Genomic DNA, 21,890 nt, shown 5'->3' on the forward strand with positions numbered 1-21,890 from the left:
CACTCATTTCATTGTTCCAACAAGAGTTTTTTTCACCTCACGGTCCAGGTGGGTGGTAACAGTGAAGATGGGAAACAGGACTTGGCAAGGCATAGGCAGTAGGATTGGCTGGCCTCTCTGCTAGGGATACAGAAGCAGGCAGTTTTTAAGTTAGTTTGAGGCTTGGTACCTGATAGGGCCTGCCAGTCATCCAAACAACACACAGAAGAACAGCTCAGGCTCCCTCGCTTCTATATTCTAACCCATTTGCCCACACTTTTTAGAGTCTTTCTTTGCCCAGTGAGAACAGTGGTTAAGAGCACTTGCTGCTGTCCCAGAAGACCTGAGGTTGGTTCCCAGCATCTCTGCAGGTGGCTCGAAACCTCCTGCTGCTCTAGCTGTTGGGTGTTCTAACACCTTTCTTCTGACCTTAGTGGGCAGCTGTACACATATCATACACAAACACACACATACACACACATCTAAAAATAAAAATTAAAGAAACATCCAGTTCTAAGAAACTCCCAGAATATCCCATCACTAAATCAAAACATTCCAAAATACTCAGAAAATTTTCTGAGGGAATCATACTGGGCATGGATATTCTCAGAAAATTTTCAGCACACCCCTCTCTGTCTTTTCTATCTGAGGGGGAAAATAAGGAGACACATGCTTTCTGGTGATAACTTTGTCTTTACTTCATCTTGAAAATATCCTCTCTGAAAAATCTCTCTTCACAGCCTCCTAATTAGTTTCACGTCCCTTCTCCTTCCTCTGCTCAGCAGCTTTTCCCTAATCAACTCTGCACATCTCTCTCTCTCTCCAACCTATGTCTGCTGTCCCACACCACTGCAGCAGCTTCTTCTCTGCAGCAGCAGCTCCTTCACACAGCTGTCTCTCACTCACACACACATCCTTCTTGTACACCATTCCCTCACTCTTTACCACTCTCTCACACTTCTCTCTTCTTCATCTCTCAAGCCTTCTCTCTACCCACTCAGCTCTATCCTTCCTCACCACACACACACATACACGTACTCACTCTCTGCATAGTTCTTCCCTAACTCTCTTCCCTCTCTCTACACCACTGCCGCTCCTCACGCAGCCAAACTCTGCACAATTACATGGTACATTTTCAGGGCCCATCCCATTCTCATAAGGCAAGATAAGTCACGTAGTTTCTTTCAGGTTAGAGATGTCACACTGACTGGCCAGTCAGTAATGCTTGGGCCATGCACATAGCCTAAATGGTTAGGGTTACCATCAGAAAATAACATTGAAATTCAAGACTTAACAATAACAATTAATTAGCTGGACCTTGGGTGCTAGGGAGTATGTGCAGAAAAGCCATTGCTGCAGGGAGCTTTCTACTAATGCTTCAAGCTCTGACCTTGAATCAGCAAAACACCTGGGGAAATGGCTTCACATATTTATGTCTAGGGGCAACCAGCCTGCTTTGAATTCATGGAGTCTAAAATTAGCTGTCTATGTAAAAGGCTATCTTCATGACTGAGAGTCCTATGTCTGAGTAATATAAAATATCCTAGTATTATTTCTGTTCATCAGAATTATACACTTAAGCAGAAATCATCTTCCTGACCACCCACAGCTATGTGTGTGTTCAATAGATGAAATATTTTCATGAGATAAACACACAGGCAGTGGAAATACACCAAAAGCTATTTTTAGAGAAGAATGAAGTGGCTCATGAAAGAAATTACAGACAGAGACAAAGAGTTATCTACAGACAGTGACCCCATGGCCTTTCTAGGTGGGGTCCCCTCAGGGAATCACTCATAAATATGGCCCAGGAATAATCAAGACATCTCTGACCAAGAAGATGATTAGGAGGAAGCCATGAAATTCTCCGAGGATTTCATAGATTCTCAGGTTGAGCAGCATTATTCTGTTTTCAAATTTGTCTTGTCTAGTTGAAGGTGAAGTTTTATGCTTTGAACATATTGATCATTGTCCACTAATGCTATACCCTGCTCAGCCCCGCACAGAGTACATGCGTGTGTGTGCTGACCTGTGTGGTCATACATGTGGAACGTTGTATTCCTTTCAGAGCCGTCCTGAATTCTGTCTTAAGATTCAGCATTTAAAGAAGAAAAAGACTAAATGACAGTCCAAAGGCCTTCCTCAGGGAACATGCATGCTTGTATTCATGTTTTCTGGTCTTCCCTCAGGAAGCTCCTATGAAAGTTCCAGTGAAGGACTTTATACCAAGTAGGCAATAATGAGAAAGTTAGAAAAGGCTTTAAGTATCGATTGATTCTCTGGGGCATGTGAGGCGGCTTAGTGGGAAGTGGGTCTTATGGGTGGGCCTGATTCCACAAGTTTGATCTAAGGCTCCCAAGAGGTGTTCTCTGAGACCTCTCTAAGCACACTTGGCACTGACGTGCACAAATACAATAAATAAATACAATTTTAAAAGACGTTAAAGGGAAAGACTTAATAGCTGCTAGAGCACAGCTGCCCATAAAAATGAAATTCTTAGGTGACCCTACTGTGGAATGTTATCACAGGGCTCAAAGCCGTGATATTTCTGCTAATAGTTGATTTTAAATTATATGTAAGATAGAAAAGTAGTTAGTTAGATTTGTACGTCATTGAAACCAACAGAAAGTAAATTATTCTGAAATTGTGATTTCCTACAAAATCAGTTAGCATAAGAGTTATAAAAAACAGAATTTGTCTCACAATAAAGACAAAATAGTTGCTAAGAAAAAAAATATGACTACTGGCTGCCCCTGACTTTTTGCCATGTCTTATGTCCTTTTTAATATAACTTTATAGTTACTACAGAAACATATGAAAGATAAATCATGTCACAGATGAAATCATTTGACAAAGACAGGCTCAGTAGTTTGCTTTGTCAAAGTCAGTGTTGGTACTCAGACTTCTCCAGTCCAGAGCTCCCTGCCCCTTCTCCCTTAGAGTTTGAGAAAGAGGAACCAGAATAATTGTGGCTGAAATTCTGTGTGTTTGTTTTGTATGTGTTTTTGTGTATTCATGTGCTATTTTTTTTTGCAAGTACAATCTCTCCATTCCCTTTCTTCCCTCCAGACCTGCCCTTGTACCCTGCATCCCTCAAATTCATGTCCTCATTTCTCACTAATATATGTGTATGTGTGTGTTTCCAGACTGACTGATTTTGGTGTGCTCTTCTCTGGGGAAAGCTATTTCTCCTGCTCTCAGTCTTTTGACATTTACTGTTCTCAGATTTGTCAAATCAAAAGGGTAAAAGATAATTTTAAAATGCTTTTTTTTTAATTAAAAAAAAAATACCCTTATCCAGAGTATCTAGAGAATATCTGCCTGGCCTTATCATAAACACTTTTAAAGCAAAGCTTTTTTTAATTCCAAATTTTAGTTCTTTTCTGTTGATCCTGATATACATACATTTGGGGAAATGGCACTTTTATTTTAGTTTGTGTAGCTTATAGGCCTTTTTGTTCCTTGATAAGAAATGTAGTGGTCTTTTTCACTTAGGCAATTTAAGTTGTCATTTTTGATGAATTTATTTAAAGCTAAAAGCTTTTCCATTTCTGTGAAGAAGAAAAAAAAAGGTATGGTTAAAATGTAGTGATTCATACAGGACATTGTTAGGTAACCACTCAACAATGAGCTGGCTGATTGTAATGCCATCTCTTTATGTGTAGAATTAAAGTTTATAATTCTATGATATTTATTTGTTGTAGGATGTAATTAAAACCATTGTACAGAGTGGTGGCATCAAGCATCTAGTTACCATGGCAACTAGTGAACATGTAATAATGCAGAATGAAGCTCTTGTTGCTTTGGCACTAATAGCAGCTTTGGAATTGGGTAAGTACCTCGCTGACAAACTTATTTTTTACTATTTTTATCTTGGATGAAAGGAAGCACAGGAGTGGAATTGAAATCAAATAGAACCTTGGCTGTAGAAGTATTTTGCTAGTGTCTACTTAAATCTGAATATATGGAAATCATATGTAAGTTGCTGTCACAGGTGTTTCCTGTGGCTATGCTTTCTGTAACATTTTTAGATCCGCACTTTAGGGCTTAAATTTTAAGTCATATTTTACTTAGAAGATACATAAAACATTTTCAGTGGGCTTTATAATAATTGAAATGAAACCTGGAATATCACAGGAAGAAGAATGTGAAAGGTATAAAGCTATATAAAGCTCAGTTGACAGAGTACTTGCCTAGCATGAACAGTGTCCCCATGTGTCTGGTGGTACCTGTCTATAAGTCCCAGCATTCCCAAGTATTAGATAGGAAGATCAGAAGTTCAACATCAGCTTTGCTACATAGTGAGTTTAAGGCCCGCCTTGTTTATGTAAGCATTGCAGCTTGAATGGAAAGGTATACTAGCCAAGGAACTCCACAAAATCATCGTAAACATAGCAGCTTACAGCTCTGCTCCAGGGAGAAGGTTTCCCAATGCAAGTGTAACAATGTGCCCTGTGTGTGTGTGTGGGGGGGGGGGGGTCCCCCAGCAAAGTTGTTACAGCTCTGTTCAGATCCCTTGGAATGTAACAACTCTGCTCTGCTAGGGGATAGTGTTACAAAAGTGTTACAGCTCTGCTCCAATCCCACTCTGATGGAAGTTGTTATAGCTGGGTTCTACTAGACTGTCACACCTCACAACAAATTGGGAGGAAAAATCCAAGAGGGTGGCTTCCTCTACTAGGGTAGGAAGCAGCAGCAAACTGAACAGGGTACAGGGTTTATATAGGGTTTCTTGTGGGGAGGATGGCTTGGGATTGCTGGAGTTTTGGAGCCTGATAGCAAGCTTCAGGATTGATAGTATTCATGCTCAGGGATCTCAGGGATTCTGCAGCCTGACTCTGGGGCAAGCTCAGGGATTGGTGGGATTTCAAGCCCTGGTCCTGGGTCAAGTTGGGCAGGGTGTTTTCCCTTAGCCCTTTGCACCCTTACGATTTGAGACCTTGTCTCAAAGAAAGAAAAAGGAAGGGAGGGAAAGACAGAGGAGAGGGGGATGAGGGGTGGTCTTATTGATCCGGACTTTCTATGCCCTCTGTTTCTACTGATTCTCCCCTTTAATAACCTCTATACATGTTTTTCTATTACTTTATAGTAGTTCCTTCATCTAAACTTTCACCTCTGTCTTTTGTATGTCTGTGTTCAATATTTCCCACAAAGCAAAATTAAACTGTTAGCTTCTGTTTGTGCTTGTTGGTGGCTGCGTAGAATATAAGCATCCGTGTGGGCAGAATTCTCTTTAAGAAGCCAAGAGACAAATAGAACCAGACACTGATAACTGTAGCCAGGGATGATGTATCAGAGCCACATAACTTTGGCTAAGACCCAAAACTACTTTTCATCACACCCTGCCCATAGGATCTTTTAAATATAGAATCATGTTCTTTGCAAATAGGGATAATTTGACTTCTTCCTTTCCTATTTGTGTCACCTTTTATCTCTTTCTCTTACTGCTCTAGCTAAGACTTGGAGCTTATCATATTCTGGATATTAGCAGGAAAGCTCTGCTCTTTTCCAAAGTTAATATATAATTTAGCTATGCCTCTAGCTTTTGGCCTATAGCATGTCTATAGTATATAAGGTATGTCTATCTGTTTCTAATTTCTTTAGTACTTTTTACCTGAAGGGATGTTTAACTGCCTCAGATGCCCTTTGTCTATCATGATGTCCTGAAAACCTTTTCTATGCTGTATTTATTGGTTTTCATATGTTGAACAAGCCTTGCAACCCTGAAACAAAGCCAAATTATCTATGGTTCATAACCACCTTAATGTATTCTAGGATTTGGTGCGCAAACACTTTGTTGAGGCATTCTGGCTGTGTGTTCACCAGAAAAAATAGCCTGTATTTTTCTTACATTTTTATCTAGTTTGGTATCAAGGCTATCCTAGTCTGAGAAGTACTGGTGTTAGGTCTTCTTAGAAGCCTGGTAGAACCTGGCAGTGGTGGCACACGCCTTTAATCCCAGCACTCGGGAGGCAGAGGCAGACGGATCTCTTGTGAGTTCGAGACCAGCCTGGTCTACAAGAGTAGTTCCAGGACTGACTCCAAAGCTGCAGAGAAACCCTGTCTCAGAAAAAAAAAAAAAAAAAAGGAGAAGAAGAAGAAGCCTGTATTAGAATTCAACAGTGAACCAGCCTGTGTGTGTCTCTTTATTACTTGTTTCAATCTCATTACTTGTTGTGGGTTGAACAGCTTCATTCAGTAAGTCACATGGGTTAGAAGTCAATCTGTTTTGTCTAGGTTTTTCAGCTTTTGGAGCCTAAGTTTGTAGAGTCCCCCAGTGATCTTTTGGGTTTCGTTGGCTTGTATTATAACAGCCCCCTTTCATCCCCTTACATTGCCAGTCCTATTCATCTGGGTCTTTGCCTTTAGTCTTGCTAAGGACTTACTGAACATTTTGTGTTGGGGGGCATTGCTTGTTTTACTTAGGGGGCCAGCTCTTTAATTGCGTACATTTTCCTTCTGGTGTTTTTCATTAGCTTCTTCCCTAGTATTTATTAAACCTCTTCGTGTGTTGGGTTTGGTGACTTCTTTGGTTTGCTAGAACTGTGAAATCCTAATATTGTGCATGAGCGGGTTTATATTTATAACCTTTTCTTTTTAACAAACCTTCACTGTATCCCAAATATTGTGTAAGAGGCAGTACTGTTATTTTCACGAGATTTTGAGGAATTTCATGCTTTCCTTGTTTTCTTCAATCACTACTGTTCATTTAATAGTGTAGTGTAAATTTTTTTAGCATACAAGTATTTCTGTAGTTTCTGATTTGATTTCTAATTTTGCTTAATGTAGCTTGCTGAGATAGAAGGAATTATTTTAGACTTTTTGTTTTGTTGTTTTTGTCTTTGGAGCTTCTATTCAGGCTTGTTTTGTGACCTATAACATGATCATATTTAGACAATTCCATATGCTACTAAGGATTTGCCTTCATCTGAGTTTGTCTTGAACTGTCCTTATTTCTCCATGAGTTTTAAGAAAGTTCTGATGTAGTAATTTTGGTGTTAGTCATTTACTTTCAGGGCTTGAACTGTGTTGTTCCATGCTTGCGTGGTTCTTAAGGATGCTAATGAAATACACAGTATTTTGGTAATGTTGTTTCTTTATAATTTTGACATCTTGCCTGTGATGTGTTGTGCAGAGGTTCTTCTCTGGTTAAGTTGTTTCACTGGGTAAATTGCCTGACTCTGCTCCTCCTGCTCTGGTTCTTAGGTTTGATTTCTTGAATGTATCCTAGACTTGTTGGGAGTTTTTGTTGTGTTTCTTTTTTCTTTATGTATGTCTGAATGTATTGCTGTCTTGTTTTTCTGCTTTGTCTTGTCCTTTCTGATGTTGATTTTTCTAGTGAAAACACACAGCACAGGATAGTAAGCAACAATGAATGTTTTTTAATATAGAAAAAAAATAAGCTAAAAGTTTTGACTTTGTTTTTTGGACTTTTTGGATTTTTTGTTTAGTTTTGTTTAAGCAGCTCTCTTCTTCCCTGTACCCTGGCCTTTTCGTAGAGATTCCCACTGCTCCCTTTTGGGAAGTTCTCTGTAAGTAGTGTGTAGAAGGGGATGCAATATTTAGCTTGATGACACTACTGCCATCCACAGTGGCTATGACACACTTTGTTTCCTATTGTAGGTCCTGCTGAAAAAGATCTTGAAAGTGCTAAGCTTGTACAGATTCTCCACCGACTGCTAGCAGATGAGAGAAGTGCCCCAGAGATCAAATATAACTCCATGGTCCTGATCTGTGCTCTCATGGGATCTGGTATGTATTTCTTCTGTCACTTGATACCAGGATATGCCCTCCATCAAATATTACATGTGTAGTCATAGTAAGTGGTGACGGTGTTTAAAAAGCAGTAGACATAAATTTTTAAGAGAATACAGGAACTTGCCGTCAGGGCAGAATAGGGTGTCAGATCTCCTGAAGCTGTAATTACAGGCAGTTGTGAGCTGCCCGAGTGGGAACCACACTACAAAGAGAATACATACATACATACATACCTGCTTCTGGCAGCTGAGCCACTCCCAAGATTACCTCTAAATTGAAAGTGTTCCCAAAGGATTCTTCTAAAATAGTGTCATACAGAAAATACAGCAAAAATCAACTTGTGTTTATTAACGCCAAAATAGATTTTTATGTAAAGAACAAGTTCTCTGGTTTTATTGTTATAGTAGTAACTAAACTCATTGGTGTGTATCGGTACATGTACCATGGATACTTGGACGTATGTTCATTCTCTGTAACTGAGTGGAATGTTTTAGAGTTACCAGTTAAATTCTGTATGGTGGTGTTCCCTGTATTCTTGCTGATTTCCTGAGTGTTGTCAGTTGACAGAAGAGTATGGAAGCCCTCTTCCCCATAATATAAATTTGACTCTATCAGGTTTTTTCTTAGAATGCTGTGAACAGTGTTGATAGGTATACGTGACCTTAGGGCTCCTGCAGTTTCTTGGTAGGGTAGCTCTTCAGTGGCCATGGAATGTCCCTGTCGGTCTCTGCTGTTCTTGCTCTGAAGTCTCCTTTATGTGGCGTTAGCATAGCGACTCCCACTTACTTCTGAGTAACATTTCCCTTTTTTTTTCCCCTTCTACTCTTAGTTTCGGTCTACAGTGTGGATAAGTTTGAAGTATCGGGTTGTTAGTCTTCATTTGAGAGCCGTTTTATAATCCATTCTGCCCGTGCTTTTAATTATTTTATTTATACCACTTATATTTAATGTAATAAAGGAAAGTTACTCCTTTTTCACTTAGATAACTAACCCCAGACATTCTAAGTTATCTTCTTGTAACAAATTCAGTTTTCGCTCATTTAAGAATGTTTTATTAACCCCTTCATTAACACACACAAATTTCTGTAGTCAGCTGATTCTTTGTCCATTGTCTATACATGAAAGATGCACTCCTTTCCAGATCCTAATGAGAAACCTACTGTGCTCATTAATATACCAGGAACCAAGGAGATGGCCCCATGGTTAAAGGTACCTGCCACTAAAGCCTGTGAGCATAGTTCTGGAACCCACATGGTTGAAGAAGTGTCAACTACCACACTGTCCTCAGACCACAATACTTGCCCTGTGGTATAAGCTTGTGGTTTAAATATATATTTTAAAAAATAAAAGTTTAAAGACCACCAGTTGCAGAGTGTTGATTATATTAAACATATTCAGGGCCCCATTCTTCCTAATAACAGGTTCTCACTTATACTGGACTCCTGTCCTTTCTTATGTTAACACTAAATGAGCCAAAAAGGTCAGAAAAGGCAAGCTAGGAAAAAAATTTAAAAAGGAGGTGAGTTTCGCAGAATTTACTCTTAAGTATATGAAGTAAAAACTTCATGTATTACAAAATTTAACAGGTTTTTAAATATTTTGCTTTTTGTTTGAACTGCTGATGGGATTAAGTTGCGGATTTAAGTTACTAAATGTTGAGATTATATAATGAGCTGTGTTTCATTACATCTTATTACCCTGAACACCTTTAGACTGCAGAACCTAATGTGAGTCTTTACAAATGGCAGTGCACTCCTCAAAAAGACCTTACTAGGTGCTGTTGGACTCTTTCCTGACTTGTTCCTCATTTTGTCGCTCCGTCTGCTCAGGTGTATGTTTGGGGTAGATTATGTAGTGCAGTTAGAACCCAGCAGCAGAAACATGAGCTTTACCTGGCTTTTCTCTTCCAGAATCCCTGTACAAGGAAGTGCAGGATTTGGCCTTTCTAGATGTTGTAGCCAAACTTCGAAGTCATGAGAACAAAAGTGTCGCCCAACAGGCCTCTCTTACAGAGCAGAGACTCACAGTGGAAAGCTGAGACCGGCCCCTCCTGGCACAAGGCATCCCCCCAGCTGACCACCCCACCATTCTCCATCCAGCTGCCGCTTCAGCGCCATCCTCTACTGCCTCACCTGTGCATGCGTGTAATGTTCCAGTACCAACCGAAGAACTCTCTAGGTACCTACCTGCCTAATAAGATTTCTCCGCCCATAGTTAATGTGAACACGACTGTCCAAACAAGTCTCCACCCGTAACTGTTACCCTGTATCCCCGATGCTTGAGCTACATTAAGTAGAGTGTGCATGTTGTAGCCCTATGAAGATGTAAACGTGGTTCTACATGCTGACCTGCTCTTCACATGCAGTAAGCTACATATCAGTGTACTGGTAAATTAGACACAAAGAATGCAGCAGGACCTGTCCCGCTTATTGAAAGATGACCCCGAACAGTCACGGGAGCACCATATTTTTTGGTGCTCGGGAAGCACAGTGATCGAAACGGCTGTATGGCTGTTCGTTCGTTAGTCTCCTCGGAATGGCAGGCCCGTTGTGCCTGGAGTTGGCTCTTTCCCTGTGGTTTTTCCTTTGTCTGAACTGTAGAGGCGGTTTGCCAAACAACATGGCAGGACTTCCTAAGGCTTCTCGTTCCATCTTTAACTGACAGTGGTACAGAGGCCCAGCACTGAAACGTGGTTTTCAGTGTGATTAGAACAAAGGGGTTAGAGAAACCCTGGCATCCTGGACCCCTTTGGATATCGCCTGTATTTTACATGCAGTTTGTGTGTAGTTACATCCAGAACTTCCATCGGTTAACTAGCATCGTCTAACACATGTCTCTAAAACTTAATAGCCATTTGTTTCAACTAAGGAAAGTTGAGTACAGCTTGTTTGGTGGGGAACGGACTTTCCCCCCGTTTTTCATCTTTCAGGCTGAAAGCAAGGGGTTTCATCTTTCATACTCCTTTTAAATATTGCGCTAATTCTAGGTGGATATAAGAGGAGGCATGAAGATGGAAACGTGTCTGTAGTAAAGGAAGGAAGGCCAGTTTTAAAAGCCATAGTAGCCAGTCCGGTCCATTCTGCAGATGGCCCTCCCTTCCACTGTCCCACTGAGAACCACAGTAATCTCACAGGCTGCAAGCCAGGACTCAATGTAAGGAACCTTCTTGGCAAAAATGTAGTGTGCTCGTCACTGCCACTAACCACCACCAAGTGAGTTTTTAGAGCTCTGACACACAATCTTTATAAATTAATTGGGACTCCCTGTGACCTGCCTTCTCGCACCCAAGTCTGACTCCTGCTGATAATATAAGGGGGGTGGGCTCCTTCACAGGACTGGAGGGCAGAGAGAGGGGCTACTGAAGGGGGGACCAGCTCTTTTCTCCCCAACAGGAGATACATGTATCTCTGCATTATCTAAATCAGACTTCGGTTTTCACACTTTTCAATTCAAGAAGGATTTACTTAATGTAAGTAAAAACCCGACTGACAATTCCCTGTGATGTTCAAATAAGGGAACTATTTGTGAGCGCTTGTGCTACACTTATTGTAGGAATGAGCTCTTTAATGTCTTTCTCCTGGGCTGAATAAGTGGACTAATGTTGCATAATTCTGTCCATATTAATAACTTAATAAATAAATAGTATATGAAACTACAGTGGTATTACTTGGTTTTATTTGTGTATGTTGTCTGTATTTTCACATCCAAGAGCAGGGTTTGCTCATGGTTGGTGCTAAGTGTTGAGTGTTGTTGAATGAATGAATTCCTGCTCATAATGTTTGAGACAACAAGACCAAAAAAAAAAAAAAAAAAGTAAGTCCAGATAGACTGATAGATAAGACTTGGATAATTCTACTTCAAGATCTTTAAAAACAAAATACTTTATAGATTACATTCTTACTGAAAGGCATTATACAAAAAAAAGAAAAGAAAAAACTCAGAATAGAAAGGTCTTATCCCAAGGTCATAGATTGGAGAAATGGTAGCAGTGACTCAGCTGCCAGCAATCACTTCAGGCTAATTTGCTAGTTTCTCCTAGCTCCAGCAAAGCCAAGTGCAGTCGGCTTCTCCAGGAGGGTTGTGTCCTTAATTACAGATGCCAGCAGATTAGGGAACTCGCTGCTAAACTCACGCTAGAAGAATGAAACCCAGATAATCCTTCATCTCCAACTAATTAAGCTCAGCTTCAGGGGCTAACATTCAATTACTTTGCTACCCTAGAGTTGTTTTTTAAGGAGACACACTATTTCAGACTCTGGTGTTTTCCGTGGAATTAGGTGTTGCTTACACTACAATGGGAGTTACGATGTGCAACAAAACTTTAAAGTTCTAGAATGATCACCTGTTAGGAACGGACCATAGTTGCTTGCAGGCATTAGCATAAAAGTCTGAGAAAGCATACATATAAAGAATTCAAAAGGAAATTAGCCTATTCAGATTCTGCTGAACATATCAACTGAAGCTGTGTAAGTGGTTAAGGCACTTTTATAGTGAGTATCCCCTGTTTGTATCCAGTTTGTACAATCAAGCTAAACAGCCACCCAACTCAGGGCAGCCATAACATTTCCATGATGTTTGGGATGAAGCCTCTTAAAAGCCACTACTTAAAACTCACCTTATTTTCTCTTCAGCATGGAAGACTTAATAGTCCTCAGAGTTACGAGACAGAACTTTTAGATATTCAAGATAAGGATGGGTAATATACTATATTATGGAGAATATACTATATGTGTATGTATATATGTGTGTATATACATACATACACGTACATACATATGTACATACATACATACTGTGGACTAAGCTACTCTCAGTCCTCTGCATGTTTCCCAGTGAAAATAATTTTAAAACAAAGCCGGGAGCTGAACATGGTGGTACACATCTTCAATCCCAACACTAAGAAGGCAAAGACATGCGGATTTGAGGCCAGCCTTATCTACACAATGAGTTCCAAGTCATACAGGGCTACATAGTAAGACTGTCCTAAAAAATAAGTAAATAAGTAAAACTTTAAAAAGCTTTTTATAAAACCTCTTCTTAGTTCTATCCAGAGCACAGAGATTTTAGTCAATATACATCATGCTGTTCACAATTCCAGCTAAGAACATTTATGTTGACAATTTATTTTGTATTCCAGATCAACTCTTCAGTAGACCAAATGTATACCAGGCAGTTCTGGTCCCTGCACTCTCTGGCCTTTGCTACCTCAGTCTCTGCCTTTCCTCCTGACTGGTGTCGCCACACTTGCTCAAGAGGCGTGCAGAGCCTCCTTACGTTGTAAGCAAACCAGGGGATCAAGCTGGCACACCCATCAGATCTACCCCACACTCCAGGCTTGGACTGGTACAACATCCTAAACACCAGACCAATCCTCTCTGCCCATCAAATTCCATCCCACCTAAGCTATTTCCAACCTGTAGACCCAACCTACCTGCACATCCAGTCTTCTCCCCAAACCTGCTCTCAATATTAGCACTAACAAAAGTCCACATGCCCATATATTATTGCAAATAATATAAACATAAAGTCCAGCATTTCCTCTCTAAACACTATTATGTAGAAATGTTTGCCAGTGAGAATTACCTAGATGAACCCTGGAAACAAAACAACCACCACAAATTTTAATGAATTTAAGAAAGTTTAAGAAGTCACAAACAACTCAATGAAGTTAAGGAGGATGAACACCTGAGTGATTCCCAAGAAAATACAAACATAGGCTGATGGAAATGACAAGGACATGCTGGGACTTGAGGACAGAAGCCAGTCAGGAGAGATAGGAGTATTGGAAAGGATTCAACTGAAATGAAGATGAAATTGAATAACCCAACCAGAAAACTCAAAGCATGAGTAGAATTGATCAAGAAAAAATAGAATATCAGGATTTGAAGATAGTAACGGGTACAAACCAAATAAACAAGAAATACGATTTTTAAAACACAGGAACATACAGAAAGTGTGAGACACCATGAAAAGACCAAACCTTTGAGTTATAGGCATAAATGAAAGAAGAATCCCAAGTCAAATGGCATAGAAGAAAACATTCCCAAACTATGGAAAGTCAAACCCACAGAGATTAAAGAAGCATGCTGAACATTGAACAGACAAGACCAGAAAAGAAATTCTCCAGAGCATATCGTAGTTAAAACATTAAGTATACAGAACAGAGAAAGTATATTGAAACTGCAATGGAAAAAATAAGTCACATATAAAGGAAAATCTTCCAGAACAGCAGTTGATCCCTCAGTGGAAACTTTGAAAACCAGAAGAACCTTGCACAGTGCCTTCCAAATCCTAAAAGATGAAGATGGCCAGTCTAGGATAATATATCCAGCTCAACTATCTGCCATAACTGAAGGAGAAAGAAAAACTCCCACAATTATAAATAGCCTAAAAAATTTTATGTGCAACAAACCAAACCGGAAGAAAATACAGGAAGCAATATTTTGAAAAGACGGGTGAATATAGCCAACATACTGAAAAGAAATATGAAGCCATACTTATGAAACTACAAAATGCCAATGATAATAAAAATCAACAGGATGACCACGATGCACACGTTTCAATAATATTTTTAAATATCAGTGGCCTCAATTCTCTGATCAAAAGATACAGGTTAGCTGAATGGATCAAGAAACAATATCTCTCTTGTCCACAAGAAACATTTGAGCTTTAAAAATAAGTAATGCCTTAAGAGTAAATGGATAGACAAAGCACTCCAACCCAATGGGACCAGAAAGCAAGCGGGCATCACTATCCTAACATCTGACAAAATAAACATGAAACTAAAACTAATCAGAAGAGATAGACGGGTACTTCATTCTAAATGAGGAAATAGTTAACTAAGAACAAGTTACTCTTCAAAACATGCATGTACCAAACTCTGGGGTGCACCATTTCATTTAAAAAAAAATCTACCAATGGATATAATGACTCAGATTAACATCAACCCATTAAAGCAGGTGATTTCAGTACCCCACTTGTTGCAATAGACTGGTCATCTTAACAACAACAACAACAAAACCCATACAAAACATCAGGATTAATTGGCATCATACATCAAATGGACTAATCTACAGAATATTCCATTCAAACATTAACAATGCATATTCTACTCACCAGTGGTCAGGAACTGACCTAAAACAGCCTAGATTCTGGGACAAATCTTTACAAGTACAAAAAGGTGGAAATACTTACAGGTATCCTATCTGACCACAATGCAATAAAACTGACAGTTGACAGCAAGCAACTCTCTAGTAAATACATAAACTCATGGAATTTAAGCAACTCGTTGCTGATGATAAATGGGTCAAGGAAGAAGACAAAGGGGAAAAAAGTCCTGAAACTAAAAGAAAATGAAAACAAAATCTCTGGGACATATTGAAGATATTCCTTTGAGGGGAATTTATAGTTCTAAGTGCCTTTATTTAAAAATCAGGAAGAGTACAAATGTCCAAATGATGCAGCAAGAAGGGGTGCTGCTTACTGGCTTCCTCCTTGTGGCTTGCTCAGCCTGCTCAAGATCATCAGCCTAGGGATGGCACCACCCACAATGATACTCCCTCAGTGATCATTAAGAAAATGTCCTACCAACTTGTCTACAGCCCAATCTTATGGAGGCATTTTCTCAATTGAGGTTTCCTTCTCTCTGATGACTTTAGCTTGTGTCAAATTGACATAAAACTAGCCAGGACAGAAATTAATGAAATAAAAACAATGAAAACAACATAAAGAATTGTGTAAGAACCGGTTCTTTAAGAAGATAAAGATTGACAGGTCTTTATCTCAACTAACCAAAGGAGAGAGAAGACCCAAATGAACAGAATCAGTAGTGAACAGAGAAGCATTACATCAGAAACCAAAGAATTTCAGGATATTTTAAGGAATGCTTTTAAGAATATGCACTCCATTTTGTTAGAAACCTAAAAGAAATGAATATCTGGATTCAATCAAATTACAATAATTAAACCAATAAGTCATTATCCTAAACAGAGCCATAACAAATGAGATTGGAAAAGTAATAAAAAGCCTTCTAGCTTAAAAAAAAAAATAAAATCCAGGACCATATAGGTTCACAGCAGAATTCTGTCAAACTTCCAAATGTCTACAGTCAATCCTTAAAATCATTCAAAAAAGTAGAAACAGGTGGACCATTCCCAAACTCCTATAACACCAGTATCACTCTAATACCAAAACAATAAACACAACAACAAAAAAAAAATACTACAGGCCAAGATGTCTAATAAACATGGACTCAAAAATGCTCAATAAAATACAAACAAAATAGAGACATATCAAAAAAAAGTGTCCACCATGACCAAGTTAGTTTTATCCTTGACATGCAGGAATGGTTCAATATGCAAGTCAATAAATATAATAAACACTTAGATGGACTCAAAGACAAAAACCATTTGATCATCTTAATAAAGAAAAAGCCTTTATGATAAAAGTCATGAGCATGTAGGACTAGAGGGAACAACCTCAACATAATAAAAGCTGTGTAAGAGAAACCCACAACCATCACCACCCTAAATGGAGGAAAATTTTAAAGCAGTTCCACTGAAGTCAGTCATGAAAGAGGAATGTCCTCTATCCGCTTTCCTCTTCAGTACTGTGCTCAGAGTACTAGCTGGAGCAGTAAAGCTAGAGAAGGTAATTAAGAGGAGACAAACATGGAAAGAAGAAGCCAAACTATCCCATTTTGCAGATGACATGACATTATACTTTAATGATCAAAAAAATCTATCAAAAAAACCCTGTCTCAAAAAAAAAACCCAAAAAAACTTCTAGAAACAATTTTTTTTTAATTTAGCAATGTGGCAGGATACAGAATCAACTTGTACAAATCAATAGATTTTTCTATACATCAATAACAAACTTACAGAGAAGTTCGTGAACACACATTCACAATATCCTCAGAGAAAATAAAATATCTAGGAATAAACCTGAGAAAGGGAAGGACCTCTGCAATGAAAAACTTAAAACTTCTGAAGAGATAAAGACACTAGACAATGGAAAGCCATCTCGTACTCGTAGGTTGGTAATTAATATTGCAAAGATGGCCATTTTACCAAAAGCCATTTACATGTTTGATGCAATCCCAATCAAAATCCCCATCTTATACTTTAAAAACTTCATATTTGACAAGGATGCCAAAAATAAAAGCTGGAGAAAAGAAAGTATCTTCAACAAAGGGTGCTGGGAAAACTGGACATCCATATGTAGAAGAATAAAAAGAGAACCGTATCTATCACCTTATACGAAAGCTACTTGCACCAAAATGGATCAAAGACATAAACATGAAGCCTGAAACTGCTAGACGAAAACATGGACAATTGCACTACGTAGGTGTAAGAAAGGACTTTCCAGAGAGGACTTTATTTACCCAAGAATTAAGACCAACAATTGACAAGTGGGACTTCATAAAACTATAGAGCTTCTGCACAGCTAACTAGGTGAAGAGGGAGCATACAGAATGGCAGAGTCTCTTTGTTGGCTATACATTTGATAGGATTAATATCTGAAATATTTAAAGACCTCAACACACAGAGTCAAAACAAAATAAAAGAAAAACAAAAATACTCAAAATGGGCCTGAGATCCAAACTAAGAAATATCTCAAGAAATGTTCATCATTTCTAGCAATTAGGGAAATGTAAATCAAAACAACTTTAAGATTTCATTTTATTGGATCAAAGAATTCAACATAAAACCAACCACACTGAACCTCATAGAAGAGCAAGTGGGAAGTCTACTTGAACACACTGGCACAGGAGACCGCTTCCTAAATATAACCCCGATAGCACAGGCACTGAGAGCAAAATAAACTGAAACTGAGAAGCTTCTGTAAATCAAAGGACACTGTCAATAAGACAAATGACAGCCTACAGAATGGGAAAAGATCTTCACTAACCCCACATCAGACAGGTCTGATCTCCAAAATATACAAAGAACTCAAGAAATTGGTCATCAAAAGAACAAATAATCCAATAAAGAAAATGAGGTACAGACCTAAATAGAGACCTCTCAACAGATGATATCAATGGCTGAAAGATACTTAAGGAAATTCTCAACATTCTTAGCCATTAGAGAAATGCAAATCAAAACAACTCTTGAGATTCCATCTTAAACCTGTCAGAAGCTGGGCGGTGGTGGTGCATGCCTTTAATCCCAGCACTCTGGAGGCAGAGGCAGGTGGATCTCTGTGAGTTCGAGGCCAGCCTGGTCTACAAGAGCTAGTTCCAAAGCTCCAGAGAAACCCTGTCTCAAAAACAAACAAACAAACACACCTGTCAGGATGGCCAAGATCAAAAACACTGATGACAACTTATGCTGGAGAGGTTGTGGGGTAAAGGGAACATTCCTCCATGGCTGATGGCAGTGCAAACTGGTACAGCCACTTTGGAAATCAGTATGGAATTTCTCAGAAAATTAGGAAACAGCCTACCTCAAGACACAGTAATACCACTTTTGGGTATATACCCAAAGGATGCTCAATTGTACCACAAGGACATGTGTCCAACTATGTTCATAGCGGCATTTGTCATAGCCAGAACATGGAAATGACCTAAATGCCCCTCAACCAAAGAATGGATAAGGAAAATGTGGTACATTTACACAATGGAGTACTACACAGCAGAAAAAATAATGACATTTTGAAATTTGCAGGCAAATGGATGGATCTAGAAAATAGCCTACTGAGTGAGGTAACCCAGACACAGAAAGACAAATATAATATATACTCACTCATAAATGCCTTTTAGAGATAAAACAAAGAAAAATCAGCCTACAATTCACAATCCCAGAGAACCTAGATAACAAAGAGAAGAGAGACATGCAAGGGTATAATCTACATGAGAAGTAGAAAAAGACAAGATATCCTGAGAAAACTGGGAGCATGGGAACCATGGGAGAGGGTAGAAAGGGAAAAGGAGGAAGGAAGGGGAAAGGAAGGGAAGAGAGCAGAGAAGAATATATAGCTCAGTAAAAACAATTTAATTAAAAGATTCCATTTTTTATCCCAGCCAGAATGGCAAGCCTCCACAAAACAACTGGTAACAAATCCTAGAAAAGATTCAGGGAAAAGGGAATACTCATTCACTGTTGGTGGATCGCAAACTGGCACAGCCACTATGGAAATCAATGTGCAGAATTCTCCAAAAGCTACAGTTAAATCTATCACATAAGCCGGCTATATCACTTCTTGGCAAATAACCAAAGGACTTGACATCCTGCTGCACAGACACTAGCCCAGTCATACGCTCTATTTACAATAGCTAAAAAATGGAAACACCTTAAATGGCCTTCAACTGATAAAGGGAAAATAAAATACTGTGGTGTAGATACACTAGGAAACACTGCTCACCTGTAAGTTAAAGTGAAGTCATGAACTCTAAAAGATCATATTGAGTAAGGTAACCCAGACCCAGAAAGACATATGTCACAAGTTCTCTATTATTGGAGGCGCCTAGCTCCAAATCTTCAGATGTGAGTACATGTCATGGAGTAGCTACAAAAATCAGGAAAGCAAAAATATACTCCTGCCAGGATGAGGGATGGAGGACGCAATAGAGAGGGAAATAGCAATGTACACATCACCTGACGAAGGAAATGGGAAAATGGGGGGGGGGGGGCTCTAGTTATGGAGGAGACAGAGGAAGGAGAGGAGAGTAAAATGTAACAGTAAGAATGTTTGAACAAGTCATAAGCAATCATACTATTCATGATCCACTTACGTCTATAGTTTAAATAAAATTTTCTCATCTGGACTGGCAGTGCATTCTCCGAGAGTCAAAGAGCATCTAGGAAAACCCCTACGCCAGGCATGAGAAGCCCTCTTTTGATCTGTTGGTCAGGGTTGTTTGACAGACTCCCGAAATGTTACAGGCTATTGCTATTGCCCTTTATTTCAACCACATCCAACCGTAAAATGGTTCTATCCCTCCACTTCCTTTCTGCCCTCGGCCACCAGAGTGCACAGCACTTCATTCTCCAGTGATTTCCTTTTCTGAAAGTAAGGTAAGCAGGAGAAAGGGGCTGAGAATAACTCCATAGTGAAACCTTGTCTGGCAACCTCAACGCTCTGGAGTTGATCCTCAGCACTATGAAGAAGGAATCAAGGGAAGAAAGGAAGAACAGGAGTCATTAGTCACATTCTGGGACTGAGAAGACTCACCTGGTAAAGCATTTGCTATGGAAACATGAGGACCTAAGTTCAGATTCCCAGAGCCTGTGTAAAGCTAGACACAGCCACACCCATCTGTAGCCTAAGTGTTTCTACACAGAGACCAGCTGTGGAGGACAGGCTGGCTCAGCTTGCTGGCATGTGGCAGGGAACAGACATCCTGTCTCAGGGTGGAAGGCAAGTGTAGTGAGTTTTCATTTGTATTTTAATAAATAAAGCTTGCCTGAAGATCAGAGAGCTAAACAGTCCCACTGGTCAGCCTTACAAACCAGGCAACAAAGGCACACACCTTTAATCCCAGGAGCCACACTAGTTCGCTACAGAAACCAGGCAGTAGTGGTGCACGCCTTTAATCCCAGCACTCTAGAGGAATGTAAGACAGTTCTCAGACACAGTCTCATTCTGAGATTCCTGGAGGCAGGATCGCCATTTCAGACTGAGGTAGAGCCAGTGGCTTGCTGCTTTGCTTTTCTGACCCTCAGGTTGAACCCCAATATCTGTCTCCGGGTTTTTATTGATCATGCTACAGGCAAGGACTGACACAGAAGGTTGTCCTGTGATTCCTACACATTGTGTCACAAACACGGACTCATATCCGCACATGCATGCACACGCGTGCACACACACCATATAGAATATACTCTTTTCACGCCTGCTGTGTCATGTCCTAATGTCCAACATAAATGAGGGGAAGTGAGAACAGAAATGCCATCTCCAGTAACTATTACCTCCTCTGCTTGCCCTCTCACCCCTTGCGTTCTTCTCTCCCCACCCCCATCAGATCACAGAAAGGCAGGGACTTCCCCTGAGCCCCAAGAGGGCAAGATAAGGCACTGCCTGAAGAGAGGCATCCGATAAAAATCTCACCTCCTGTTGTTTTGCCAGGAAACCTTAGCCACACATCTTTGTGCACCACACCTTCATGTGAAGCCACTCAGTCTATACCAAGGGGGCTTTGTATATCCACTACTGAAGTCCAATGCAGAATTCTAGAACAGTGCTCTGTCATGCTTTTTTTTGTAGTAAGTGTCCTGTATCTTTTTTTTTTTTAAGATTTTATTTATTTATTATGTATACAACATTCTGCCTCCATGTATGCCTGAATGCCAGAAGAGGGCGCCAGATCTCATTACAGATGGTTGTGAGCCACCATGTGGTTGCTGGGAATTGAACTCAGAACCTCTGGAAGAGCAGCCAGGGCTCTTAACCACTGAGCCATCTTTCCAGCTCCCAAGTGTCCTGTATCTTACATCATTAAACTGTTAAATAGTTTAACAAATTTTTTTTTTTTTTTTTTTGGTTTTTCTAGACAGGGTTTCCCTGTGGCTTTGGAGCCTGTCCTGGAACTAGCTCTGTAGACCAGGCTGGTCTCGAACTCACAGAGATCCGCCTGCCTCTGCCTCCCGAGTGCTGGGATTAAAGGTGTGCGCTACCATCGCCCGGCAAAAATATTTATTTTATAAGAATAAAATATTAAAATGCCATGTCTGGCTAAAGCATTTTTTCCTCCACTTGTATGTAAGAATTTTTTAAAGTTAGCCCCCGAAAGTGGCAGGTCTCCTTCCAGCATTTCACACATGCTTGGGTTTCGTTGGCTCCCCTCATGCCAAACTCTTCCCCTAGCTCCCTGCTTCCTACTCTCCCTTAATGATATGGACCTCAGCCTCCCAGACCTGCAGACACAGCCAACAGCTCATACAGCACCAGTGGTCATCATTAATCCCACACCACCCCTCCGCTTCCCTGTTGGCTTATGAGCAATTGACCACTAACACTACTGAGGTCATTAAAAATCACAAAAATCTAGGGACACGATCCTTGAATATACTCCAGAGTTTCCAAGGATCTTTTGCCATAATTGGTGTCCGTTTTGTTACATGCTCTTAATCTGGGGGAAAAATTTAAACACTGGGTTTCACCCACATGCCATATTAGCCCTCTGGCAATGGCGGCTCTGCTCAGGTAATAAGTGG

At 39.9% G+C, this 21,890-nt stretch overlaps 1 protein-coding gene and 1 non-coding gene across 5 annotated transcripts in view; one reads left to right on the forward strand and one right to left on the reverse strand.

Annotated features, from left to right (window-relative positions):
• The window catches only part of Rap1gds1 (Rap1 GTPase-GDP dissociation stimulator 1), a 113,736-nt gene extending 102,351 nt beyond the window's left edge, over window positions 1-11,385 (forward strand). For all 4 annotated transcript variants that reach the window (XM_041653195.1, XM_041653205.1, XM_041653216.1 and 1 more), the window contains 3 exons: window positions 3,684-3,810; window positions 7,603-7,731; window positions 9,648-11,385. In XM_041653195.1, the coding sequence (XP_041509129.1) occupies window positions 3,684-3,810; window positions 7,603-7,731; window positions 9,648-9,775 (384 nt within the window). In that variant the 3' untranslated portion in view covers window positions 9,776-11,385. The remainder of the gene's footprint in view (window positions 1-3,683; window positions 3,811-7,602; window positions 7,732-9,647) is intronic.
• A 10,184-nt stretch (window positions 11,386-21,569) lies between these two features.
• On the reverse strand, window positions 21,570-21,641 carry LOC121454969. The gene has a single exon (XR_005975396.1). It is a non-coding gene; the product is annotated as a small nucleolar RNA SNORD113/SNORD114 family (small nucleolar RNA).
• Between the last annotated feature and the right edge of the window lie 249 nt (window positions 21,642-21,890).

This window comes from Microtus oregoni, unplaced genomic scaffold (genome assembly GCF_018167655.1).
Source record: "Microtus oregoni isolate MIOR12 unplaced genomic scaffold, Mior012 000000F_ref0000247, whole genome shotgun sequence".
Classification (NCBI taxonomy): Eukaryota; Metazoa; Chordata; class Mammalia; order Rodentia; family Cricetidae; genus Microtus; species Microtus oregoni.